Raw genomic sequence first — 23,959 nt, 5'->3', positions numbered from 1 at the left:
AGATGGTTCACGCGTGTCTGGCAGTTTTGCGCTAGACTAGTAACCATACAACCTTGAAGACAGGAAGGGAATAGCGAGACCATTATACCTAGAGTCTTGCAGGTTGAGTGGCAGCCAACAGAGGCTGGTCAGACGACTCTTTGACCTTTTGTCCAAGCATGGATGTCTTCTAGAAAGAGGTTTAGGCAACCGATCGAGGAATCCTTCCCCTCCTGCGGGCTCACCTTCCCAGCATGGATTGAGTGTCCGTCATCTTGCGTGCCTCAATACCAATGAGGGCAATGATCTTAACCTTTCAGCTCGACGGGCGCCCCGAGGGGGATATTTGCCGGAGCAAGAGAAGCGGTTAATATCACAACCTTGTCTACAGGACTCTGAAACGTCGAGTTACACCTGCTTTAACGTCACAACATAGTCGTACAGGTACACATCTTCTTCTGAAATTGGCGGGGTAGAGATCAAGCAATCCGAATTGGGCCGCTTCTTCCTGCATGATGCATCTTGGCCACATGTTTCCCACATGGCAATAATATCGGCACGCGATTTCCTGCAGATCCTTTTACCGGTGAGGTTCGCATGGAAGACTTTTCGAAGAAGGTTATTGCCATCGCTTACGCACCACAGTCTTCCGCCATCTTCCACGAAGGCATATGCTTTAAATTGTGCTTGAGGTCAGCTCGAGCTGCGCCACTTTCCGACGGCTGTATTCGAATGCAAGACACACTCTCATGAGTTCATCTATGATTCAGTTCTTTTCCATCACGAAAGCATCCTAGACTTCACATCATCCAGCATGCTGCTCTTCACAAAGCCTATGCCCCCGAAGATCAGAAAGAAGAGAGCGAGGACAGGTACGTAGTCAGACAGGTGCCGAGGACGGGATGGAACATATAGCTGACAGTGTCGACATATAGGTTGCTCTAGCTGGTAGGTGATCTCATGCCTCGGCTGATTGGTAGTTGCTCACACCTTCCCAGCAAAGAAGCGAGAAAAAAGTGCTGCGAGCGGAAGCCTCGATGCACACGCTGCACAGAGAGAGGGTTGGAGTGCATCTACAACCCTGTCGAGCCGCGTCGCAGCAAACATACCAGCGGGATAGCCTTAAAGACTCCCCGTAGTGTTTCTCCGACGCAACACTTCAGATCAAGACGATCCTTAGAAGTTGTCTCAGATGGGGGCTTCACTGAACATCCAAGGGACGCTCACTCTACATCAAGTCACTCGCCCCCTGAGACACTAGATTGGGCCAGCTTCAGCCAATTCGACTTTTGTGACAAACCAGTTGACCAGCTCACAAATTTCGATCGAGAGAGCGATTCACTGAGTAGCTCACGGTTCGAATTTGTCCCGCTTAACGCCGAGTTATCCCAATCCAATGCCATCGATATCGCGTCTCTTCTATCTGGGCTGGAAATACCGCAGCCGTCATTCTCTAACATGACAGACTGTGCCCATGAAAGGAAACTCGTTCATCATTTCTCCAGTGTTCTTTCCCACCTGATTGTCTTCACGGAAGAGCCGGACAACCTTTTTCAGGGCCTCATTCTACCCCTGTGCTCTGATAACTCACCCGTCCTAAACGCTATGTGCGCCTTCGCCAAGGGACATCTTGAGTACATGGGCGTGCAAGACTCCAAACATTCTTCAAACTACAGAGTTCTTGCTGCTGAGGGGGTCTTTCAACTTGTGCAGCAGAATTGTCGGCAGGAAGAGGTCTTGGCGGCAACCATGCTGCTCGTGTACTACGAATCTGTGAGCATTTTCCCCCAACAGCCCTTGAGGATAAGGCCAATGCTGACTAGTAGAAGCTCACCTTAACAGGAGCCACCAACATGGTTCTTGAGCACCTGAGAAGCGCCTTTCTTGTGCTGAGTTCGATTACTCTATCCAAGAAGACCCGTAGTATCTTGTTTCTTGAAAAGGTACGTGTGTTGGCAACCAAGATCTTACTGAAGCCATGACTAATTCAGCGAGAAGGCTTTCCAATTTTACGACGTCATCACAGCCCTTTCTTTAGGACGTAGTCCCGTGTCTACTGTACCCGCAACTGAGCAGGTCTACTCTATGGCATCACCCTCGTCCAAGTCAGCCCCAAACGGTCCTGTCGATCCACTCCTTGGTATGACTGGCAATCTGTGGCCAATTCTTTACCGTCTCAGCACTCTCAAGTCCTTAAAAGGGGACTTGGATGGCGCGGTCTCCAACAACCAACCAGCCAAAGCCGTTGTTCTTTTGATGGAGTACGAGTCCACAGTCAAGGCAGTGCAGAAGGCTCTCCAAGATTGGGCGCCTCCAGTACAGTCAGATGAGGACTTAGAACCCTTTTGCGATTCGGATGCCCAGGGCGCATTCCGCGCCATGGTCCACAACTCTATGGCATATCGTCACGGTGCTTTGGTATACCTGAATCGGTCCATCCACGACCACCCAGTCGACCATCCTGCGGTTCAGGAAAACTGCCATCTCACTCTGGAGAACTGTGTTGCGGTCATCGCATCCGGTGGACCGGTCAATGCGCTCCTCTGGCCTTTGTTCGTAGCAGCATGCGAAGCTATCACGGACCAGGACCGGGGCCTCGCAAGATACGCCTTCATTGAAATCGAACGAAGGCAGGGCATGATCAACATTGAGAGGGCTCGTGCTGTTGTTCTTCATCAGTGGGCTGCTGCGACGTCGGGAAAACTTAATGGCGGCTGCAACATGGGCGCTGAAGCCTGGAGGGAGGTTGCGGGGAGTATGGGAATGACAATTATTTTCGGTTAGGTTAGACACGGTAGAGGGGGCATACGGACACAGGACACTCGCTTCTTTTCATATTTACCCAAGGTATTTGTAGACACCATAATCACTAGACCATAATGTGTACTCCAGACGCCATAGGCACCACTAATCGACGGACACTATACACGATCTGCACACCACTCTTTCTTTGACAATTAGCTTAGCTTGCATGTTGCCGATGATGGTTTCCCGAGGTTGAGACCCAGGTGGGCGTGTAACCCCGGTCCGGTCCGTTGTGGGTCGATCGGAAGGCTCAGGACCGGGCCGCAAACTAGATCCCGTCAGCCACCGCCCTTCTCGGCTTGCCTGCAAACGTTTGGGCCAAGGAGTGAAGGAAATCATGGGCAGATGTCTGCTTATCTACACACTTCTTCTCGAACTCTCAGTAGGATGGAGTATGGCGTCTTCTTAACAAGACACCTTAAGCGCCCGGGATGTCTCGGCGCTTAGCCACCCCCATTGCATTGCCTCTTGATCAAACCCTGCAATCCAATGGCGTCCGCCCAAGCCTGGGATGAGTCTCCACTACAACGTCAAGGCAACACCGTGCAGGCCTCCGATGCCCACACTCTCGGTTTATCTAACGGCCCGCGCCTAGTGCGGCTGGTGGCATGATCCGCGATTCCGCCTCTCATAGACGAGCGCGCAGGCTGATTGACTTCGAAGTCCCGTCTTGATTGGACTATCTTTACCGGGATATTTCACTTCCACGCGGACGTGAGGCATTCGAGTGGCCCGTCTTAAGCCCCCCGGCATGGCTTGAAGGTATGTATGACCAGCGCAGTCCCAACCTTTTCAGACGTGAGTGACTGGACCTTTGTCCTACTCTTGCTGTACAATCTGTGGTGCAATCAGTCGAAGATGGACGACCAAAGACCTGTCCGGCTTCTTTCTTTGGGTGAGTCTCCCAGGTCGTGACACTCCTTTTCATGGTTGTCGACTTATACATGTGCTACGTTAGATGGCGGGGGTATCCGCGGGCTCTCCTCCATCTTGATTCTGAAAGAATTGATGCGCCATGTGAATCAAGATCGCGATCCCAGTAGCCAGCTTCAACCGTGGCAGGTCTTCGATCTCATCGGAGGTACAAGTACGGGCGGGTAAGGAAATAGCCTGCATCTCTCTACATGGTTTGGATCGGTTAATCTGACGGGGATCCCCCAAAGTATTATCGCCATCATGCTGGGATGTCTTCGAATGACAGTCGATGAATGCGAGGAGGCGTACATTCGTTTAGCAAAAACAATCTTCAAGCCGAAAAGATGGAAGTACAACGCCTTCAGCCGTAGTGTCGACTTCTTCTCCGCCAGCGAACGCTACGACTCATCAAAGTTGGAAAGTGTGGTCAAAGAAATCATCAAAGCACGAACGGGTAGCGAGGAGACCCCCCTGAGCAATTTAACGGAGGACGGCGTTGGGAAAGTGTAAGAGGAAGCAAGATCAACCACCTCCAGAACCTTGAGCTGACAGTGGAAAAGATTCGTCACCACGGTTCAGACGGACGATAATGAGCTGCTTTTGCTACGCTCGTATGAAACGAGGCAAGAACTCGACAAACATTCCAAACAGTTCCAGCTGTGGGAGGCACTTCGTGCCACATCAGCTGCCACAACGTACTTTAAAGAATATCGTCGCGGTAATGCTGGGTATTTGGACGGGGCGTTAAAGAGCAATAACCCGATCTTTCAAGTCCACCAAGAAGCTCGAGACCAGTGGCCCGATAGGGAGGCTTTCTTGATCAGCATCGGAACGGGCACAAAGCCTTCGGTTCCTCTCAGAGGGAATCTTATACATCTAGCGAGAACGCTGACGAAGCTAGTCACCGAGACCGAGGAAACGTGGAATCGATTCAGGGGGTCGCATAAGGAAATGTTGAAAGACAGTCTCCTGTTCCGTTACAGCGTCCCCGAGCTTGGAGGCGTGGATCTGGGAAACCACAAGTTGATGGGCGTGGTCCGCTCAAGTACGGAACGACATCTGCGAGAAGCATCGACGGAGAAGTATGTCAAGACATGCGCTCAGAAGATGGTGGAAATTGAGGAGGATAAATATGCATCATCGCGTACAGGAAAGCCCAGGGCGCTACGTTTAGAGGATCTCTCAGATCAGGAGAAAGGTGAGTAACGATTTCCTGTCTTTCTTGGATCGAACTGCGAGAATGTGGGAGCTGACTCAGTCACAGACTGCTTGCGAAGTCTTCACGCAACCAGCGGAGATTACGAAAGCCAGAGGCTCGGTATCGACAAGCCCGTCCCTGGGACCTGTAAATGGTTTCTTCGACACCAAAAATTTGTCAATTGGGAACGAGGCTCTGCCTCGTCTCTTCTCTGGGTGACGGCAAATCCTGGATGCGGCAAATCAGTTCTATCCAGCTTCCTAGTGGACACGTTGAATGACGAGAGTAGTCAGCCCATCGTCTGTTCGTTCTTCTTCAAAGCTGGCATCGATAGTCGCCGATCTTCACACCAGGCTCTCTGCGTCCTCTTGCATCAACTCTTCATCGCTGTTCCGGACCTGGTTCAGGCAGCGATGGGAGATTACTGTAGCAAGGACGTTCCCTCCTTCACCAAAGACGTCGAAGCACTCTGGGCTATTCTTTGCGAAGCCGTAAGCCGCCTCGGCAATCGTAAAGTCATATGTATCATCGACGCCCTTGATGAATGCTCAGATCAATCGAGGAATCGTCTCATCACTCAGCTTGTCACCGCAATTTCAGCCAACGGTTCCCTGAGTTCTGTCGGTAACCTAAAACTTCTCGTCACGAGCCGACCATGGCCGAGTATAGAGACTCGCTTCCGCAACTTGCTCTCCATTCGACTTCGGGGCGAAGACGAGTCGCCGTCGCTCTCTGCCGATGTGGAGAAAATGATTGAGCATCGAGTGCAAGAGCTCAAGAGATCTTCGTTTCTGTCCACGGAAGCCAGTTCCATGGTAGCCAAGATCTTGACCGAGGGAGCCGACCGGACGTTTCTCTGGGTGTCTTTGGTGTTCGATGCCATCGAACGGCTCCAGTCGCGAAAACTCAGCTCAATCGAACGGTCTTTGGAATCGTTGCCGGGCGACCTAGATCAGCTCTATGAGAGCGCATTGGCAGCATTCGTCGACCCCGAAGCATCTTACAAGCTGTTGGGTATAGTTCTGGCTGCCAAGCGTCCACTCAAGCTTGACGAGCTGAATGTAGCTCTCAATTTCGAAAAAGACACAAGCTCACTCAAGGCGTTAAGTAGAGAGCTCGAGCCCAATGTTGAGCATACCATCAAAGAGCTGGGAGGATTCTTCATCCGGATCATGGACTCGACAGTTTTTCTCGTCCACCAGACGGCGCGAGATTTTCTTCTTTCTCCGTGGCCGAGCCATCTTCATAAGCAACCAATTCACAAGATCGACCTCGAGCTGGCCAGTTTCGCTCTAGCAAGAACTTGCGTCGGCTTTCTCCAGCTCGAGGGCTTGCCCGTAAGACCGCATCTTCCCATGACAGAAGAAGAACGTGTAGAGTCGAACGAGACTTTGTTAGCCAAATTGCCAGGCTGGGTAAAGAGCTTTTATGTCTATGCCTCGACGGAGTGGGCGTCACACCTTGGGGGCGACGAAGTATTCAAGTCTGCGTCTGACATATTCAATGCTGTCCGTTCCATCTGCGACTCTTCGAAACCATATTTCAGTGCTTGGTGGTACCTGTACGTGGATGGTGAGTTCTTCGCCGGCAGTGAAAAGCGGCATTCCCGGTTCGGTGATTACGCCGGTCGTTGTTTTGCCCATTGGTCAACATTGAAAGGCTCTCCGGCTGCTACGCGAGGTCTGCTTGAATCGGGGACAAGCGTGGCAGGAGAACAGGATCCATATGGACACGACCTCCTCTATCACTGTGCATCCCATGGAGCTGAGCAAGCTCGTTGGATTCTTGAGCATACCGATCATACAACCTTAAACCTGTTCCAATCTTTGGAACATTCAGTTTTGCGAGAAAATCTAAAGATGTTTCAACAACTTCTCCAAACAAAAGTACGAATCAGTTTGACAGAGGACGAAGCACACGCGAGATTCTTGTTTTTCACTCTGCCTGCTCTCCAACGACACACGTTTCTTGAAGCTCTACTGGACAGGGGCATGGCAATCTATGGCAAGGACTTTGTGGCAGCTGCTTCTGACGGATACAATAAATCTTTGGCTCTCCTAATAGACCGCAGGTCCCAAACCATCAAGGACTTGACGCAAGTTCTCAAAGAAGCATTGGTTCGAGCGACGGAAGAGGGCTACCCGCGTTGCCGGACTGTGTTGCTGGAGCATCTTCCTTCCGATGCCGCCATCGGCCTGGACTTGTCCCCAGGCTTGTTACAAGCTTCCTATCGGGGTGATAGTCGCAGCATTCGCGAGCTGGCTGCCATAGGAGCCTCGGACAAGGGGGAGGGTCTTGCCTTCAGCTGTACCGTAGGACACGCAGAAACTGCAAGAGCATTGGTCGACAGCGTAGCGTACCCTCGCGAGGTTCTCGTAGAAGGTTTATCGACCTACTACGACACTAACATGGGGCTCGAGTTGAAAGAAAACTGCATCAAAGTTATGGGGAAAGTTGTGGCTTCTCGGGGCAAGCTCTTTGAAGGATTCAGAATCGTTCCAGTATTTGGGTGCTCCTTCGAAGAAAGCACGCAACTGCTCGAACTATTTTCGGCAAAGGGCATTCGCGTTTCCCGCCGGCGTTACGTGGAGGTGACGGCGATGGTTGTTGCGATGGACGACCGGTTTGGCCACTGGCTGGCAAAAGCTGCCGGAAAACTCCAAAACGACGATCCTGCTTTAGCGGCCAACGACTTTTTTCTGTTGGCCTGTTTCTGGGGTAAACCCTCCCTAGTTCAGCTCGGCCTTTCTGAGATTGTCGACATCAACAAGCAAGATGGCTCCGGAATTACCCCTCTCATGGCAGCGACAGCATCCGGTAGTCTACAGATTGTGAGACTGCTTCTGGAAAAGGGTGCTAACCCCGATCGGCGATGCAAGGCACTGATGCCACAACGAGACATCATGTCGGATATTGAGTGGGAGTTGGCTAATCTGTGCACTCATTTCGCAAGAGGGCTCGGCGCCGAATGCCTGGAGGGTAGCCCTCGCTCTCTCGCTAGGCAGATGGGGCAGGTAGAGATCGAGGAAGTATTGAACAAGTTTGTATGAGTTGTTGTGATGGATTTTAGCTCGGGCGTTGTCTTGCAGTCAAGGCTGTGTCCGGACATTGTAAGACCGGGTCTTTGAGAGTTCACCAGATTCGACGAGGATTTTCTTGTCACATTAATAAATGTGATCCGGGCTTCTGGAATTCGTTGGATGTTTGTCGTCACTGCGCCTTGTGATGCGACTTGTCATGCAGGAGTAGGGCGTTGCACGGTTGGATCTGCAGCGGGACTCGGTAATAGCAAGGATTATTCAGCCTCAAAAAACTGCATCGTTACCAATGCCAATTGGAATTGCCTGCAAGATTTTGTAAAGAATGAGCCAGATGGGGGCGATGGGTCACCGAGTAATCGCCGTCCTCTCTAGGATTAGAAGCCCGAGCTGAGCTGAATCAGCAAGACAATGATCAAACAGAAGCAGTTCGTACGGAGTACTTAGAGGCCTATCGGTGTTTGAAGGCAATCTGGAAGGTGCGTTGTTGTAACTTATGGAATCATCACGGGCAGCGACAGCCGAGCTGACTTCCACGCGACGGCCGAGCCGTTGCGGCAGGGGAAAGAAAATTGGAAGGGAGTCAAGGGACAGCGACCTGGAGGGGTACCTACTGGACAGCGACCCGAGATATTACTTGTGTTTGTATGAGAACTACTACTTGAACATAAGTATATGTATATCGGGTGTCCCGCAGATGGATGCGTCTCGCGTCATCGATCCCCTGTACCCCTGACAAATCAAGAAGGAAATTTACTACGGAGTAGCAGCGTCCATGTCACTACCCTACTCCGTTCTCCGTACCGGTAACGCGCATTCCACACAACTGGGAAGCACCAAATCCGAGCTCTCCTTCCTCAACTTTTGCTGCATTACACTATCAGACGCCCATTGCTCGCCCAACCACACACGTTCCTTCCCCCCTCCGAGGTATATAGTTTGTTTCCTCCCGCGTCACCGCCGTAGTGCCCCTCCTTCCATCCCACATGTCTACCAGACTCTTCCGTCCTTTTCAACGCATCGCGACATCTTCACTTTCTACAACATACCGAACCTTCCATTCTACATCGCCCAACATGGTTGTCCATAACGTCCGCAGGTGAGTTCTACCCTCATCATTCATGTCACTGACACGGCCTTCAATCTGCATGCTCCAAAGGGAACTCGGATCTGCTGCAACATTTTACAATCTGCTAACCGTATGTGTGTTCTAGCGCCGAGGAGTGGAAGGAGACCCTCGCCAAACACCCTGTTGTCCTCCTTGACTGCTTTGCCACCTGGTGCGGTCCTTGCAAGGCCATCGCACCCCACCTGGTCAAGTAAGTTTCAAACACTCGAAAAGGTCAACAGTGCTACATGGACCACGCGCTGATTATCCCACCTTGCACACAGGCACTCGGACAACGAGGAATTCAAGGACGTCCACTTTGTCAAGATTGATGTCGATGAGGTCCCCGACGTGAGCCAAGAGCTCGGCATTCGTGCCATGCCTACCTTCATGTTCTTCAAGGATGGCAACAAGGCCCAGGAACTCGTCGGCGCCAACCCCCCCGTTCTTGAGAAGACCATCAAAGCTGTTGTCAAGGAATATAAGGATGCGGAGGCTGAGAAGGCCAAAGCCGCTGGATCGACCGAGGAGGTCCCCGCCGAGAAGGCCGCAGCAACTGAGGAGGTGAAGCAGGAGTAAGGAATGAACATGTGTGCGTCAAGAGGAGGGGGCCGAAAGGAAGACGGCTACCACGTGTAGGGCGTGTCCATAATTTAAGATACCATATAAGAAGAGAAAAAAAAACTGATCTTAAGACTTGCAGGAGGTCCAGGCCGAGAACAGTGTTGCTGCACTTTCTAGCTATGTACTGTCCGATATTGGCCACTCGGCAATGCTTTCAATTTGTTGTGCAGAACCATACAAGCCAAAGCAAGCGCAAGCGTCGCAGCATACTAATGTAGTACTAGAGGATGTGTTGCTGTGACATCATAACATTGATTTGACCTTACGCAGACGTCGTGATTCCTCTCAAGGTCTTTCTTGTGAAATATCATTGCAGTGAACTAGAGTCACTCTCTGGAGTTGACTCTAGCAAAGCGACGTCTGACATAGGGCCGCCTGTCGTGTCACTCTGTTTGAAGCGCGACAGGCTGTCCATATTAATGACCACTAATCTATCGTCAGGATGGCGGACGCGCAACGGCATTCATCGGCTCTTGGCGGTCGGTTTCCGCTTTATGGCCGGGAGGTGACTCAAAAAATAGGCAAAAAATACAGTAAAGTTCATGACCGTTGGGCCCCGCGCCGGTTTTCGGCTCGGCGTGGGCGGGGACACTTGCCCGCGGGAAGGGGGGGCGCCCTGAATCGACAACATGGGTGTTGTTAATTGGGAGATAAACATGGCGCGATAGTGGGAGTGCATGCAGACATAAGTCGCCCAAAGGCGTTGGTTGACATATTTCAAAGCTCCAAGTTCACTATCTTGGTTCGTCCATGATACTTTAGAGCTGAGCAGATCTATCCTGCCCAATTACATCCAAAGATAAAGAAGCTTGCAACCAACAATACCTTCCCAAAAGTACTTATTCATTATATATACCTCCCCAACTCACCAACTTTGCTTGAGATACAATCACAGCATTGAGATGTGATAGCTTATATCGCGACAAGAAGATTTCACAATGACCAACAACATTGTTGTTCTCGGGTAAGCAGACTGCAGACCCTCTCGATATCCAGTCACTCACCGTGTCCAGCGCCGGCGTCTCAGGCCTGACCGCCGCCCTGCTGCTATCCAAGAGCAAAGGCAACTCCATAACTGTCATCTCCAAACACATGCCCGGCGATTATGATATCGAGTACACTTCGCCCTGGGCTGGCGCCAACATGCTGCCGTAAGATCACGCACCTCCCTCAGCGCCAGAGACATGGAACTAAAGCTAGATTCACAGCATGGCCCCAGAGTTTGACAGCAGGTGGGAGCGCAGGACGTGGCCTGAGCTGAACCGTCTCGCCGACGAGGTCCCCGAGGCCGGTATTCACTTTCAAAGTGCGTAGTCTCTACCTAGAGCGCAGCAACCGTGTATGAAACCCCCCAAAACGCTGACCCTCTCACCAGAGAGCCGCGTCTTCAGACGCAAGAAGGACATTGAGGCCGGCGGCAACCCGTACGACGCGCTCTACGCCGTGGACCCGTGGTACCGCAACGTCCTCCCAGACTACCGGGAACTGAACAAGGACGAGCTGCCGCCCAATGCCTACTCCGGCTCCGAGTTCACCTCGGTCTGCATCAACACGGCGCTCTACCTGCCCTACCTCGTAGGCCAGTGCCGCAAAAACGGCGTCGTCTTCAAGCGCGGCGACATAGCCCACGTCAACGAGCTCACGGCGCTGCACCACTCGGGCCAACCCGCCGACATCATCGTCAACAGCTCCGGGCTGCTAGCGTGCAAGCTAGGCGGCGTGGAAGACAAAAAGGTCGTCCCCGCGCGCGGGCAGGTCGTCGTCGTGCGCAACGAGGTCGAGCCGATGGCGACCATCTCCGGCACGGACGACGGGCCGACCGAGGTGTGTTACATGATGACCCGGGCGGCGGGCGGCGGGACGATCCTGGGCGGGACCTACGACAAGGGCAACTGGGACGCCAACCCGGATCCCAACATTGCGATCCGCATCATGAAGCGGTGCGTCGAGCTGTGCCCTAGCTTGACGGGCGGTAAGGGCATCGAGGCGCTGAGCATCATCCGCCACGGCGTCGGTCTACGGCCGTACCGCGAGGGCGGGCTCAGGCTTGAGATTGATAAGACGACGTTGGCGGATGGGACGCCCATTGTGCATCATTATGGCCATGCTGGATGGGGGTACCAGGGGTCGTATGGTACGGCTGAGGGTGTCGTTGAGTTGGTGAACCAGATTCGGGCGGGTAAGGGTGAGAATTTGGCTGCTGAGCCCAAGCTCTTTTCCTGGGACCGGCCGAGCAAGTTGTAAGCTTGTTGCATGGTGTGAGGTTAGATTTGAGTTTTTGAATGGCCATTGAGTTATATGAAGCGAATAAAGAATTAGAAGAAACAATAATACGCAGTAAGCTGAAGTTGACAAACCAAAGCCGTCTGACAATGGGTGCCTCTTCCACCACAGTGTGGCCGGCCCCCAAGATGGCAAAGGCGGCACCGTGCAATTTGGACCCTGCAGCCACGAGTGCAACCTCCACCTGCCGTTCGCGACAGCTTTCAGAAGCTCCCCCGTGCATCGCCAATCTTTCCCGACCTGCGCAATTCAGCCCGCGACGCCTCACCATGGCCGAGCCAGCGCCCCCAATCCCAATCTACGTGCAAGCGTCTCGCTTTGTGCTGGACGTAGCCAATGGCCGGCATGCGCTCTCCAAGGCCGTTCCGCCCGTCCTCCTTGCCCTGGATGCCGTCCTCTGTGGGCTCATCATCTGGAAGATCCCCTGTGAGTAGCGCCCACCTCCAGAAAGGAAGTGGTCGGACGATTTACTGACGTGGCATTGTAGATACGGAAATCGACTGGGTAGCCTACATGGAACAAATCTCCCAATACGTCTCGGGCGAGCGCGATTATACCAAGATCAAAGGCGGCACCGGACCTCTCGTATACCCTGCCGCCCACGTGTACACATACACGGGCCTATACTACCTCACCGAAGAGGGCAAGAACATTTTCCTGGCCCAGCAGCTATTTGCTATCCTATACCTGGCGACTCTTGCCGTTGTAATGGCCTGCTACTGGCAAGCAAAGGTACGCCATCTGCTCCTGCCCCCCCCCCCCCCCAGAATTAAGCTAGCTCGACGTTTGAATGCTGACGATTCTCTCCCACAACCAGGTCCCGCCGTACATCTTCCCGCTCCTGAGCCTCTCGAAGCGCCTCCACAGCGTCTTTGTCCTGCGCTGCTTCAACGACTGCTTCGCGACCCTCTTCCTCTGGCTCGCCATCTTCTTCTTCCAGAAGCGACTATGGACACCGGGCGCCGTCTTATACAGCTGGGGCTTGGGAATCAAAATGTCGCTGCTGCTCGTCCTTCCCGCCGTGGGCATCGTGCTCTTCCTCGGACGCGGCTTCGGGGGAAGTCTCCGCGCGGCATGGCTCATGGCACAGGTACAAATCGTCATTGGGATCCCCTTCGTCTCGAACAACGCAAAGGGGTACCTCGGCCGCGCCTTTGAGCTGTCACGGCAATTCTTCTTCAAGTGGACGGTCAACTGGCGCTTCGTGGGCGAGGAGACCTTTCTCAGCAAGCCCTTTTCAATTGCACTACTAGGACTGCACGCGACGGCCCTGCTCGTCTTCGTCTTCACGCGGTGGCTCAACCCCACGCAGAGACCCCTGTCCTCCCTGCTCCCGGCGATGCTCCAGGGCAAATCTCCCTTCTCGGCGCTGGAAGAGGCCCAGGTGGCCAGCCGTGTGACGCCGCGCTACATCCTCACGACGATCCTGTCGGCCAACGTCATGGGCCTCCTCTTTGCGAGGTCTCTCCATTACCAGTTCTACGCCTATCTAGCCTGGTCGACGCCGTACCTGCTCTGGCGCAGCGGTCTCCCCTTTTACGTGGTGTATATCCTCTGGGCGGCGCAGGAGTGGGCGTGGAACGTGTACCCCAGCACGGACTTGAGTTCCGAGTTTGTCGTGGGCGTGATGGCGGTCACCGTGGCGGCTACGTGGTTCGGCACGGCGGATGAAGGGGCGCCGGCCGAGAAGCCAGAGTCGATGAAGCGGTGATGCGGTGGTGGTGGTGGTGGTGGTGGTGGTGGTTGTGTTTGACCAGGGGGATCATTCAAGTCATGTAAAAGTAAAGTCGCATTTCGCATCAGTAGTCGTCCTCGGAATCGGATGGCGGCATCTTGCCAACATTGGACTCTTCTTCGTCGCTGTCTTCGTACGTGTTGGTCTTTACAAACTCTTTGGGCCTGGCAGTAGTATGTGGGTCAGTAAGTGAAGTGATGCAGTGTTGCAGATATGTGGATGAGCTCACCAGTAAGCTTGCTTGCGCCAGGCCTTCTCGTCGCGGACAACATTGATAATCTCGCCCATGACGCGCCCATCATTCTCCTCATACCTCTCCGCCAAGACGAAGCCGCCGCGCTTGATCCAGATGGTGTTGCGGAAGCGCTGGGCGAGCTCGAGGACAAAGTCCTTCTTGTTGGGCAGCTCGCAGGCATACAGGTTGTTGCCCTCAGCTTTCACGACGCGCACGATGGCCTGGTTCTTTTCCAGGGTGGCGGGAGGGGTCAGGGTGTCTTCGGCCGCCTGGAGGGCGGAGCGCTTTGGTTTCCCCATGGCTATGTGGCTTGGCTGGCTGGCACGATGTTCGAGATTCAGCAAGATGATGGGATCAGGGAACTTTTTTTTTGGTGGTGGTTGTGGTGAGTGACTATGGTGGGGTAATTTTCCCATCTAAGGATTTTTTTTTTGGAGGGTGAAGGCGGGGTGATGGAGTACGTACTCCGGGCACCTTGATAGCTCTCAGGTTCTTCGTCTCAAGACCAAAAATCGAGAAGCGTTCAGTCACTCCAACTACTTGAAGAGCAATTGAAACAATTACCAAACTGGTGCTTTATCTTCTTGCCTCATTCACTCCGTTTAGTATCACACCCAGCAAGAAATTGACCACAACGGGTATGGCAAAACACCGGCATCTCCAACCGGCGCACACCCCGCAGACGACCCGAGCTTCTGCCGGCGGAGCTTCTCCGCGCCCCGGCACCGGGGACAGGAACACTGGACCGACAACCTGGCCGCGCTAACATGTCTTTTCCCACGCGGTCTCGGGTCCGCCATCAACAAACCCCCTCCAAAGAGTCTGGAAACCATTTTCCCTCTCTCCCCAACCTCCCGTAGCTAGTGCTCACCTTGCTCTAGCGTTTGACGCTGATCAATCATTGCTCGTGACACAACAGCTGTCTAGGTAGCTCGCTCATCATCCGTACTCGATATTCGTACGTCCAAGAGGACGGAGGGCAGTGGCCATCACCAAGAAGTCTTGCGCATCTGTTGCTGCAGCATCCCGTTTGCTTTCACACCGTCTCGATTCCATCTCCAATCGCAATCGGCCCGTCCCCCACATGCCTGCTTTCCAACCGGGGATATCTATCGTATGCCATCAAGTCCCCCTCTCATCACATCCATGGGAAGCTAGACCGACTCCAGCTCGCCGGCATAGCACGAGGCCGCAACTTCACGAGATCGGACCCCATTTCTCTTCCTTCTCGCGAGCCTAACAGTTTTTTAGTTTTTCTCTCTCTGTCTATTCCAAAGCCCGGGTGGGGTTCCATGCAGGACTATCTGAACCCTGCATATGCTTCTTGTTCACAGGCTTGAGATAATAAAACCCTGACCCGCAGGGGGAGAGGAGGCTCGCACACCTTAGACGCCATGACGCTCTGGGAAAGTTGAACAGTTTTGTCAAGGATCCACGGTGGCTGCGACTATCGTGAGATTTTCCATTACTGTACAATTTTGCAACCTCCTCAGGTGGTCTTTTAGCCCTTTAATCGGATTACCTGCCGTATTTGTAAAAGCTTTCTCTACCTTAGGTACTCACCTACTTACTTACATAGGTACCTTGGTGACTCACTTATTTTTTCACCACTAATCACATAATACTTGAACCATTGAACTCCTCCCACATCGATTCCTTCCACTCTCACTTCCCTCAACCAAGGCCTTGGCCAGCGTGTTCCCACCAGAACCCTGAACCCAATTTCGCCAAGTTCCCCCCCGCCCTAAGACTCCAAACATGGAGGCCACAATGTTCAAGACCCTCGTCGAGGTCGAATCCCGCGACCTAGACGCCCACCCTCCCCTTCTCCCCGCCGCCCCCGCCAAGGCCGTTCCGCGAACCTACCCGGGCGCACCGCACCACCGCGACGGAACCTCCATCGAGCTCTCCCGTATCGACACCACCACTGCCAACTACAACAACAAGAGCAGAGCCGAGACACCGCGGGGCAGTGCCGGCCCGTCCCGGGCTCAATCGCCGTCCCGGACCCCCGGATCCGGAAGCGATGTCGAGATGAGCCGGCCCTCGACCCCGACGGCATTTGACGTCTTGCAGAGCATCACCGACCCGCACATGAACCGCTACCGCATGGCGGCGTCGTGCCTCATGAACTTTGGCAACGGGCTCAACGACAGCGCGCCGGGTGCCTTGATCCCCTACATGGAGAAGTAAGTCCTCCATACCTTGGCCCGGAGAGCGACAGACTAACACCACACGCCAGACACTACGACATTGGCTACGCAATCGTATCCCTAATCTTCATAGGCAACGCAATAGGCTTCATCTTCGGCGCCGTCTTCCTCGAATCCCTCCGCCTCAAACTCGGCCGCGCCCGCCTCCTCGCCCTCGCCCAGTCCATCATCACAGTCGCCTACGCGCCCATCCTCGCCCAGGCCCCCTTCCCCGTCGTCGTCGTCTCCTTCTTCCTCATCGGCTTCGGCATGTCCATCACCCTCGCCGTCAACAACGTCTTCTGCGGCTCCCTCCGCAACGCCACCACCGCCCTCGGCTTCATGCACGGCGCCTACGGGGCCGGCGGCACCGTCGGTCCTTTAATTGCTACCGCGCTCGTCACGGCTGCGAGGGCGCGGTGGAGCACGTATTACTTCATCCCCCTCGGCCTCGCCATCTTCAACGGCGTGTTTTCGACCTACACGTTCTGGCACTACGAGCGCGACCTCGCCGCCGGCGGCGCCCAACCCACACCCGCCGAGGCCGTGGCATCCACAAAGTCCTCCTCCCAGCTCCTAAGCATGTTCACCGCCCTCAGAATCCGCATCGTCCTCCTCGGCGCCCTCTTCATCTTCGCCTACCAGGGCGCCGAGGTCTCCATCTCAGGCTGGGTCATCTCCTTCCTCATCGCGACGCGCAACGGCGACCCAGAAGCCGTAGGCTACGTCACGGCCGGCTTCTGGGCGGGCATCACCATCGGCCGGCTCTGCCTCTCGCACCTGGCCCACCGCGTCGGCGAGAAGCTGTTTGTTTTCCTCGCCACGGCCGGCGCGGCGGTCTTTCAGCTCCTCGTGTGGTGGGTGCCCAACGTCGTCGGCCCCGCTGTGTCTGTTGCGATTGTCGGGTTACTGTTGGGGCCGATTTATCCCTGTGCGGCGGCCGTGTTTATGAGGGGGATGACGAGGCGGGAGAGGGTGAATGGGATGGGGGTAATTAGTGCGTTTGGGAGCTCTGGCGGGGCGGTGGCGCCGTTTACGACGGGTATGGTTGCGCAGGCTGCTGGGCCTTGGGTTTTGCATCCTATTGCGATTGGGTTGTTTGCTTTGATGATGGCTTCGTGGTATGGAGTGCCTCATAACAGGAAGAGGAGCGTGTGAGAGGGTGGTTTACAAAGGGGGTGACATTGGCGGGAACCTCGAACCACCAAAACGAAAGATATCTTGCTATGCATGACCATCTATATGGCTGGCCTAGCAGGAAGGCTCCCAGGCTGTAACGAAATTGGAAGGTAGCGTTTGCTTTACACTACTTTGGATGAATACAAAAATGAACATAATTCGGATTGGCCATGTCCTATACCAGGTTCTTATGGCGTCAATACTATGAAAGCTGTACATCTGCAAAACATAATCAAAGGCAACAGTGTGGCATTGCTCGTTTGTATATCCCGTAGACCCCAGTCTATGTCTATATCTAACATCAAAAACGGAAATCCCTATTCTACCGTCAACGCTTTATTGGTATCTATACCGCCTCTGTTCTCTACCATCCTAGAGACCCATCTTGTATCCCTCTACATGTCCATCGTTCCGTTACGTTCATCGTCTAGTGGATACGTCCCCGCGCGGCGTCCTTGACGCTGAGCTTGCCCTCGACAATCTGCTTGACCGTGGACAGGATATCGGAGAAGTCGTTGAAGGTGACAAAGGAGATGCCCTCCTTTTCGCAGTACGCGACGAGATCTATCAATCATTGTCAGTGACATCCCATCACAGTCGATATCGCGAGACAGCGAAATCATGGTGGGGGCGGGGTAATTCAGAGAGGACTGAAAAAAAAGAAAAAGAAAAAACAACAAGGGTCTCACCTTTATCGCGCTTGGCAAACAACAAATCCGTCTCGCGCGCAGCAGACAAATCAGAAACACCATCACCAGCATAAAACATGACAGGCCGTTCAGGCAGCGACGAGTACTTGCGCAGCTCAATCGACTTGTCGTGCCCGTGGACGCTATCATCGTGATAGACAATCTGCCACCCGCCCTCCTCGTTGATACTCGCCTTGCCCTCGCGCGCCGCAACCTGGTTGCTCACAATCTGGATATGCCCATCCACCTCCTCCTCGCCCAGCCACTGCACGAGCAGCGCGCGAATGATGGGCCTCATGCCGCCCGAGATAATCACGACGGGGACGTTGTTGGCGCGGCACCAGGTGTAGAACTCCTTGAAGACGGGGTCGAGCTTGACGTTGCTCTTGAGGTACTCGATGCACTGGTCAAAGGGGAGCTTGACGGAATCCATCATCTCCTGGAAGCTGTCGCGGAAGTGCTTCTTGCCTTCGAGGACGAGGAGGTTTCCGGCGCGGCGGTTCTCGTAGCCGTAGCCTACGTTATCTGTGAGGAAGTCGTTGGAGTCTTCGAGGGTGATTGTGCCGTCAAAGTCGGTGAAGAAGATGAAGTTTGGGTTCGTGGCCAGGGCCGGGGTTTCGCTGACGTGGGAGCCCATTTTGGTGGTCTTGATGTTTGTAGATGCTGGAGAGCAATGTCAAAAGGTAGGATGCTTGGAGAGATGGAGAGAAAACAAGTGAATGTTTCTCCGGAGGGTGCGAGGGCGGGAAGTTGGCGGGTGGTTGTGTTTTTTCTTTGGGGGGTTTTTAGGGACTGTAATATTTCAGATGGAGGGGGAGGGGTAAAGATCTAAAGGCTCGGAGGATTGCCAACAGATTTAGCACAGACTATAGATCCTTGTATGCGCCAGTACCTGAGATGCAGATTGAGGAAAATTCCATCGATGCTTTACGTGGAACGGCACGCTACATCCCCAACCGGAGGCTTCAAATCGAGATACTCCGCGCTTCTCACTGCCTGTACTTATTGGTCGTACTCACTACGACCATTGTGGCCCATCCTTGAGTCAAGCTGGGAATACAGCATCCTCAACACTCGGTAATACTCTCCAGTCTCTAACAAGACTTGGTCCAAGTCAGAGGGAAAATCCACCGTTAAGTCCCGCTCCAGTGACGACATCCGCCCCTCCCATCCGACCGTCGCTTTGACGGACCCCTGTAACGAGTCAGCGCGCGGACAATGGACCCTGAGGACGCAGATGGCCCGTGGCTGCGGGAATATGGTAGTTGCTTCAGTGCTTACTTGGCGAGTACTTTGCGGATTAGTCTCCGAGTCGAGGACCATTCTTAGCTGCAAGTGACAACACGTGGGTGTCGTGCCGTATTCTCAGACTCTTCAAGACGAGACATTCCCAGTCAACGAGCTGAATAGAACGATAAAATCCAGTCAAACAGATGATCAGCTGTGAAAACAAATTTGTTCGATTCAATTCAATTCTCAATTCATTCTAAGGGTTTATCTCCAAAGTCTTCTAAGTTGCCAACGCACCATAGCAATTGTCCAAGGTCAAGTAAATGATTTCTTCAACTTACAATTCTTCTCACGCTTGACACAATATCAACGTGAGGAATGACTGCCCTAATATGTTTTTGCCGGCGTATCAAAGTCTCTTGATGAGAGTTTTGGAAAGGCCACTCTTGCTCGGCTCGGTAGACATCCCGGCCTGTCTTCTTCGCCCTTCTCCAGCCCCACTTCCAAGTGGACATCCTTTCCCCCCGGCACCGGCCCGAACAGAGCATCAGCCACGGCAGGCGGTGAACCACCACCAAGCCCCCAATTGACGGGAACCTCTCCGGCAGAAAACCAGCTCTGACCCGCCCGGCACGCCCATCACGATGCCGAATCCAGCCCCGAAAAAGCCCACTCGCTCCGCCCCAGAAGCACCGCAGCTAACCACCTCGCCTTACTCCTCGTCCAAACTTTTGAACCTCCCCCCCCAAATTCCCTTCCGTCCTCCGTCTGCCGACCCGGCTTCCCCGTGCGTTCTGAACCAACCTCGGCCCATCCCCCAAACCCGCCAATTGGGCCCTTCTCTCCTTCCTTTGCGTACCCAAGGTAACGAAGGAAAAAGAGAAGCTCGGCTTAGTCGCTACACAATCGTCGTACTCCGACAAACCTTCAACGGGAGAGGATGCACTCCATCGCCAGGCCGGCGTCGCGCCTAGCAGTCCACGCCCGCCTCGGAACGGCAAACCTCTCACGATGGAGGACCCTCGCGGCTCTCCCGCCTCCGCGCCATCATAACCTCCCATTGTCGTCGTTGCCGCCCGCCTCTCGACGCCTCTACTCGGATCTGCCACCCATCTTCGCTCCTCCGCCGCCGAAAGAAGAGCCAAAGCAAGCTTCCCCGACCTCGACCTCCTCGTCGACGACGACCAGCGACCCGTCCGCTCAGAGCTCCGATGCGACATCCTCAAGCTCCACCACAGCTCCCGGCTCGTCCTCAAGCTCGACACCAGACAATGACACCACAACGAGCTCCTCCTCACCCAAACCCGACACCCCCAAACAACCCTCCCCCAACCCAGACGACCCCCTCCCAGACACCGCAACAAAAACCTACACCGCCCTCCCCCCAGCCCTCTCCGAAAAACTCTCCCACCTCCTCGACACAGCCCAAACCCGCCTCCTAACCGCCTCAACAACCCTAAACACCCTAACAGGCTACAGCCCCATCGAAGAAATCAAACGCCAAAACACCCTCCTCGAAACCCGCCTCGCCGAAGCCCAAGATCTAGTCCGCACAGCCCGCCTAACCTACAAAACCACAAACGCCAAACGCGCCACGACCCAACGGGAAGTCACCACCCTCCTCGCGCGCAAAGAAATGTGGTCCCCGACAGATCTGGAACGCTTCACCCAGCTCTACCGCCAAGACCACTCCCTCGAACAGGAAGTCTCCGCCGCCTCAGAAGCCCTCACGGACGCAGAACACGCAGAGCAAGCGCTAGGCCAGCAACTCAACGCGGGGATCCTAAAACGCTACCACGAGGAACAAATCTGGTCCGACCGCATCCGCCGCGCGTCGACGTGGGGAACTTGGGGGTTGATGGGCGTCAACGTCCTCCTCTTCATCGTGCTGCAATTCGTCGCGGAGCCGTGGAAGCGCAGACGGCTTGTGCGCGGCGTCGTCGAGGAAGAAAAGGCTGTGCTCGAGGGCGTGACGGCCGAGTTGGCGGGGCTAAAGGCCGCGTTGGCGCAGAGGGAGGCTTATGACGACGCCGCTACTGCTGATGATGTGGCTGCGTACATGGCATCCACCACCGCGGCGGCGGCGGCGACAGCGACGACGATACCTGTGGCGGTAGAGGAAGAGACATCACTGGCGGCTGCGACGGAACCCACGGCAGAGGAAGCGGAGGAGCTCCTAGCAGCAAAGGTCGAGGAGCCGGCCGTCCAGCACGAGATGGAGCGCGAGGTCGCGAGTGCGCTCGAGGTCTTGGAGGAGCAAGTCCCCGAGACAAAGTCGTGGCGCGAGCTGCTTTCCAACCCAGAGTTCCTAAAGGCGAGAATCGCAGATCTGTACAGTGAGCGCCGCATCGATCTCCGCATGCGCGATGCGTCCATACTGGCTCTCGAGGGCGCTGCTGCTGGGGCGACGTTCGCGGCGGCTCTGGCATTGCTGCTTGTAAGAAGGACATGAAACAAAATCACATCACCACTAGAACGTGATTGTAAATACATCTGTACAATATGATACCATATAGAGAGCATGGGGGACATCCTCTTCGATATTGGCACAAGACAAAAAACCACAGCGGTCATTAGGAGACACGAGCAAGCAATCTTGTCATCCGCTGAATGTTCCGTCTATTAAAGAAGCTGCGGCGGGGGTGCGCAAAACCTCGCTGATATAACTCTAGTCACGATTCCACCGACTTGGTCCCTTTTCCAATGTTCACTGGTGAACAGTCGGGGCCATCCTACTTTTTGCTTCATATATCGTGTTCGCCCATCACTTCGTTTTTTCCGCCTGCGGGTTTATCGTCACAACCCCGACGACGCGCAGCGTCTTCACGCAGCAGAAATAAGCACCGCTCGTGCTTGGCGTGCCTATGTGGCGCACATCGAGCTGGCGCTTATTCACGCTGTACCTGCTCGGCACCGACTGTACCTGCTCATTCACGCTGTACCTGCTCGGCATTCTCCTTCCTTCTTACCCTCGTCGACGATGTCAATGAAAGGATTCAGCAACATCCTGTGCTTAATTTCAATCTGGTTTCCATCATCCCTCTAGTCAAAGTCGGCAGTGTACGAGAAGCCACGGAACTCTTCTTGCATGGCTTGCGACAAGACTATGATATGGTTAGCTACTGAAATCTTTGTGATTATAACGAGTATCCACATACCTGATTGGACAGGAGTCAAGACGGGTGTGACGCTTGTGAACTCGGAGTCGAAGTTGCTGGTATCGGTCGCGCTCTTGATCTGTGGCATGAAGGGCGGCGCAACACGCTTGTGGTAGATATCATCCCAGTTGATGTTCCTAAAGAACGGCTGGTTCATGATTTCCTGCGCGTCGGTGGGACCACTGCCAAGTCGCTGATCGGGCTCTCTGGTCAGGAGCTTCTGTAGGATCGACACAGAGTCTCTGGGCATGTGAATGGGGTACAGAGGCTCGTCGGCAAGAATGGCATCGTAAATCTCATCCTCGTCCTCTCCTCGGAAGGGTGATTGCTGAAGAAGCATCTGGTAAATCAGAACACCGAATGCCCACCAATCAACGGCACGGCCGTACTTCTTGTCGAGTAAAATCTGGACCAATCGTCAGCGGGAGTATTATCAAAAAATCACAATTAATATACCTCAGGTGCCATAAACTCTGGGGTGCCGCAGAAGGTGCTAGTAGTCGAGCCGAACCACATGTCTTCCTTGCAAAGACCGTAATCGGCAATCTTGATATGTCCGTCTAGCGTCAAAAGAATGTTGTCAAGCTTCAGATCACGGTAGATGACACCGTTCTCATGGAAGTACTTGAGCGCCAAGCAAACCTCGGCGGCGTAGAATCTGAATTCGGTTAGTTAAATTCTTGCAATAGATGGACGAAGGCTTCGTACTGAGCTCGCTTAGTGCCAAACTGGCCTCGCTGAATGTGTAGCATGAGATCACCACCGCTAACGTACTCCATGACAAAGTACACACGGGTCTCGGTTTGGAAACATGCATGAAGGTTAGTCAAGAATGGGTGCCTCTCCCGGTTGGCGATGAGGAACACTCTCTTCTCAGAGCGTATGCTCTCCACTTCGTCATTCTCGATGATGAACTCCTTCTTTAGCACCTTGATAGCATAAAGCCTCTTGGACCGCTTCGTTTCCGCAAGCATGACCTTTCCGAAGTTACCCTTACCAAGCACAGCCAGGAAGTTGAAATGGTCAAGGCCAATACGTTGACCAGTTCCTGGATCGGTGGCGGAAGGCAACGGCTTACGTCCAGCGCCAGAGCTAGGAACACCCCCAGATGTTGCAATGGGCGAAATTTGCGGTGGCTCCTGCAGCTTAGGCGAGGAGACGGGCGACTGCTGGTACATTTGCTGCTGGGGAGGTTGCTGGTATTGCTGAGGGGGAGGCTGTTGCTGCTGCGGCGGCTGCTGCTGGACAGGTCGCTGCTGTTGCTGCTGTTGCGCAGGAGGATGTTGGCCATATCCAGCTTGCTGGTTGACTTGCGCGTAGTCAGCCGGGTTATACTTAGATCCACCGCTGTTGTACGAGTCTGGCTGCTCTGCCTGGGCCGGGTAGCCAGGGCGTCCACCGTAACTTGAATAGTCCTGGGACTGGGGCTTTTGTTGGGAAGCCATTGATCCGCTCATGGCCGCCGTTGCTGCCGCTGCCGCCGCCGTGCTTGAAGAAGTACGATCAGGGTGCATAGGTCGCTGGCCAGGCGGAGACTGTTGCTGCTGCTGTTGATACATCAACTTGGCAGCCTCGGTTGCCTCCGGAGACC

At 54.2% G+C, this 23,959-nt stretch overlaps 9 protein-coding genes across 9 annotated transcripts; 7 read left to right on the top strand and 2 right to left on the bottom strand.

Annotated features, from left to right (window-relative positions):
- Positions 1-793: 793 nt before the first annotated feature.
- On the top strand, positions 794-2,763 carry BDP81DRAFT_333051 (fungal-specific transcription factor domain-containing protein; the record flags this gene model as incomplete). Its single annotated transcript, XM_060585642.1, has 4 exons — positions 794-855; positions 960-1,752; positions 1,809-1,922; positions 1,978-2,763. The coding sequence occupies 4 exons, from the start codon at positions 794-796 to the stop codon at positions 2,761-2,763; spliced, it is 1,755 nt and encodes a 584-aa protein (XP_060439061.1).
- Positions 2,764-3,457: 694 nt separating this feature from the next.
- BDP81DRAFT_138501 (uncharacterized protein) lies at positions 3,458-8,188 on the top strand. The gene is made up of 5 exons (XM_060581808.1): positions 3,458-3,679; positions 3,743-3,881; positions 3,948-4,205; positions 4,260-4,897; positions 4,964-8,188. Exons 1-5 carry the CDS (start codon positions 3,553-3,555, stop codon positions 7,945-7,947), a joined length of 4,146 nt encoding a protein of 1,381 aa, XP_060439060.1. The 5' UTR covers positions 3,458-3,552; the 3' UTR covers positions 7,948-8,188.
- Positions 8,189-8,693: 505 nt separating this feature from the next.
- BDP81DRAFT_440130 (thioredoxin-like protein) lies at positions 8,694-9,766 on the top strand. Its single transcript, XM_060591474.1, has 3 exons — positions 8,694-9,034; positions 9,150-9,254; positions 9,328-9,766. Exons 1-3 carry the CDS (start codon positions 8,922-8,924, stop codon positions 9,620-9,622), a joined length of 513 nt encoding a protein of 170 aa, XP_060439059.1. The 5' UTR covers positions 8,694-8,921; the 3' UTR covers positions 9,623-9,766.
- A 586-nt stretch (positions 9,767-10,352) lies between these two features.
- On the top strand, positions 10,353-12,020 carry BDP81DRAFT_440129 (FAD dependent oxidoreductase). The gene is made up of 4 exons (XM_060591473.1): positions 10,353-10,631; positions 10,681-10,818; positions 10,876-10,973; positions 11,043-12,020. The coding sequence occupies exons 1-4, from the start codon at positions 10,606-10,608 to the stop codon at positions 11,909-11,911; spliced, it is 1,131 nt and encodes a 376-aa protein (XP_060439058.1). The 5' UTR covers positions 10,353-10,605; the 3' UTR covers positions 11,912-12,020.
- A 159-nt stretch (positions 12,021-12,179) lies between these two features.
- BDP81DRAFT_440128 (glycosyltransferase) lies at positions 12,180-13,683 on the top strand. The gene is made up of 3 exons (XM_060591472.1): positions 12,180-12,376; positions 12,438-12,682; positions 12,768-13,683. Exons 1-3 carry the CDS (start codon positions 12,220-12,222, stop codon positions 13,659-13,661), a joined length of 1,296 nt encoding a protein of 431 aa, XP_060439057.1. The 5' UTR covers positions 12,180-12,219; the 3' UTR covers positions 13,662-13,683.
- BDP81DRAFT_440126 (translation initiation factor 1A/IF-1) lies at positions 13,675-14,313 on the bottom strand. The gene is made up of 2 exons (XM_060591471.1): positions 13,915-14,313; positions 13,675-13,849 (listed from the first exon to the last, which is right to left on the bottom strand). Exons 1-2 carry the CDS (start codon positions 14,217-14,219, stop codon positions 13,750-13,752), a joined length of 405 nt encoding a protein of 134 aa, XP_060439056.1. The 5' UTR covers positions 14,220-14,313; the 3' UTR covers positions 13,675-13,749.
- Positions 14,314-15,678: 1,365 nt separating this feature from the next.
- BDP81DRAFT_465566 (major facilitator superfamily transporter) lies at positions 15,679-17,270 on the top strand (the record flags this gene model as incomplete). Its single annotated transcript, XM_060594293.1, has 2 exons — positions 15,679-16,109; positions 16,163-17,270. 2 exons carry the CDS (start codon positions 15,679-15,681, stop codon positions 17,268-17,270), a joined length of 1,539 nt encoding a protein of 512 aa, XP_060439055.1.
- Positions 17,271-17,494: 224 nt separating this feature from the next.
- BDP81DRAFT_138459 (2,3-diketo-5-methylthio-1-phosphopentane phosphatase) lies at positions 17,495-18,858 on the bottom strand. Its single transcript, XM_060581806.1, has 2 exons — positions 17,981-18,858; positions 17,495-17,855 (listed from the first exon to the last, which is right to left on the bottom strand). Exons 1-2 carry the CDS (start codon positions 18,615-18,617, stop codon positions 17,719-17,721), a joined length of 774 nt encoding a protein of 257 aa, XP_060439054.1. The 5' UTR covers positions 18,618-18,858; the 3' UTR covers positions 17,495-17,718.
- Positions 18,859-19,781: 923 nt separating this feature from the next.
- Positions 19,782-21,662, top strand: BDP81DRAFT_385086 (Mdm33 family-domain-containing protein; the record flags this gene model as incomplete). The annotated part of the gene is made up of 2 exons (XM_060586968.1): positions 19,782-21,317; positions 21,372-21,662. The coding sequence occupies exons 1-2, from the start codon at positions 20,151-20,153 to the stop codon at positions 21,660-21,662; spliced, it is 1,458 nt and encodes a 485-aa protein (XP_060439053.1). The 5' UTR covers positions 19,782-20,150.
- Between the last annotated feature and the right edge of the window lie 2,297 nt (positions 21,663-23,959).

This window comes from Colletotrichum phormii, assembly GCF_030913505.1.
Source record: "Colletotrichum phormii strain CBS 102054 chromosome Unknown BDP81scaffold_31, whole genome shotgun sequence".
NCBI lineage: Eukaryota > Fungi > Ascomycota > Sordariomycetes > Glomerellales > Glomerellaceae > Colletotrichum > Colletotrichum phormii.
Note: the sequence above shows the minus strand (reverse complement) of the source record. Positions and strands in the feature narration are given on the sequence as shown.

Coding starts and splice junctions, on each gene's coding strand:
- BDP81DRAFT_138501 (XM_060581808.1), top strand. CDS start 3,553: ATGACCAGCGCAGTCCCAACCTTTTCAGACGTGAGTGACTGGACCTTT. Junction 3,680..3,742: donor TGTCCGGCTTCTTTCTTTGG/GTGAGTCTCCCA, acceptor GTGCTACGTTAG/ATGGCGGGGGTATCCGCGGG. Junction 4,898..4,963: donor TCTCTCAGATCAGGAGAAAG/GTGAGTAACGAT, acceptor ACTCAGTCACAG/ACTGCTTGCGAAGTCTTCAC.
- BDP81DRAFT_440130 (XM_060591474.1), top strand. CDS start 8,922: ATGTCTACCAGACTCTTCCGTCCTTTTCAACGCATCGCGACATCTTCA. Junction 9,035..9,149: donor GTTGTCCATAACGTCCGCAG/GTGAGTTCTACC, acceptor TGTGTGTTCTAG/CGCCGAGGAGTGGAAGGAGA. Junction 9,255..9,327: donor ATCGCACCCCACCTGGTCAA/GTAAGTTTCAAA, acceptor CCTTGCACACAG/GCACTCGGACAACGAGGAAT.
- BDP81DRAFT_440129 (XM_060591473.1), top strand. CDS start 10,606: ATGACCAACAACATTGTTGTTCTCGG. Junction 10,819..10,875: donor GCTGGCGCCAACATGCTGCC/GTAAGATCACGC, acceptor CTAGATTCACAG/CATGGCCCCAGAGTTTGACA. Junction 10,974..11,042: donor GGCCGGTATTCACTTTCAAA/GTGCGTAGTCTC, acceptor CCCTCTCACCAG/AGAGCCGCGTCTTCAGACGC.
- BDP81DRAFT_440128 (XM_060591472.1), top strand. CDS start 12,220: ATGGCCGAGCCAGCGCCCCCAATCCCAATCTACGTGCAAGCGTCTCGC. Junction 12,377..12,437: donor CATCATCTGGAAGATCCCCT/GTGAGTAGCGCC, acceptor GTGGCATTGTAG/ATACGGAAATCGACTGGGTA. Junction 12,683..12,767: donor CCTGCTACTGGCAAGCAAAG/GTACGCCATCTG, acceptor TCCCACAACCAG/GTCCCGCCGTACATCTTCCC.
- BDP81DRAFT_440126 (XM_060591471.1), bottom strand. CDS start 14,219: ATGGGGAAACCAAAGCGCTCCGCCCTCCAGGCGGCCGAAGACACCCTG. Junction 13,850..13,914: donor TGGCGCAAGCAAGCTTACTG/GTGAGCTCATCC, acceptor TACTACTGCCAG/GCCCAAAGAGTTTGTAAAGA.
- BDP81DRAFT_138459 (XM_060581806.1), bottom strand. CDS start 18,617: ATGGGCTCCCACGTCAGCGAAACCCCGGCCCTGGCCACGAACCCAAAC. Junction 17,856..17,980: donor GTTTGCCAAGCGCGATAAAG/GTGAGACCCTTG, acceptor AATGATTGATAG/ATCTCGTCGCGTACTGCGAA.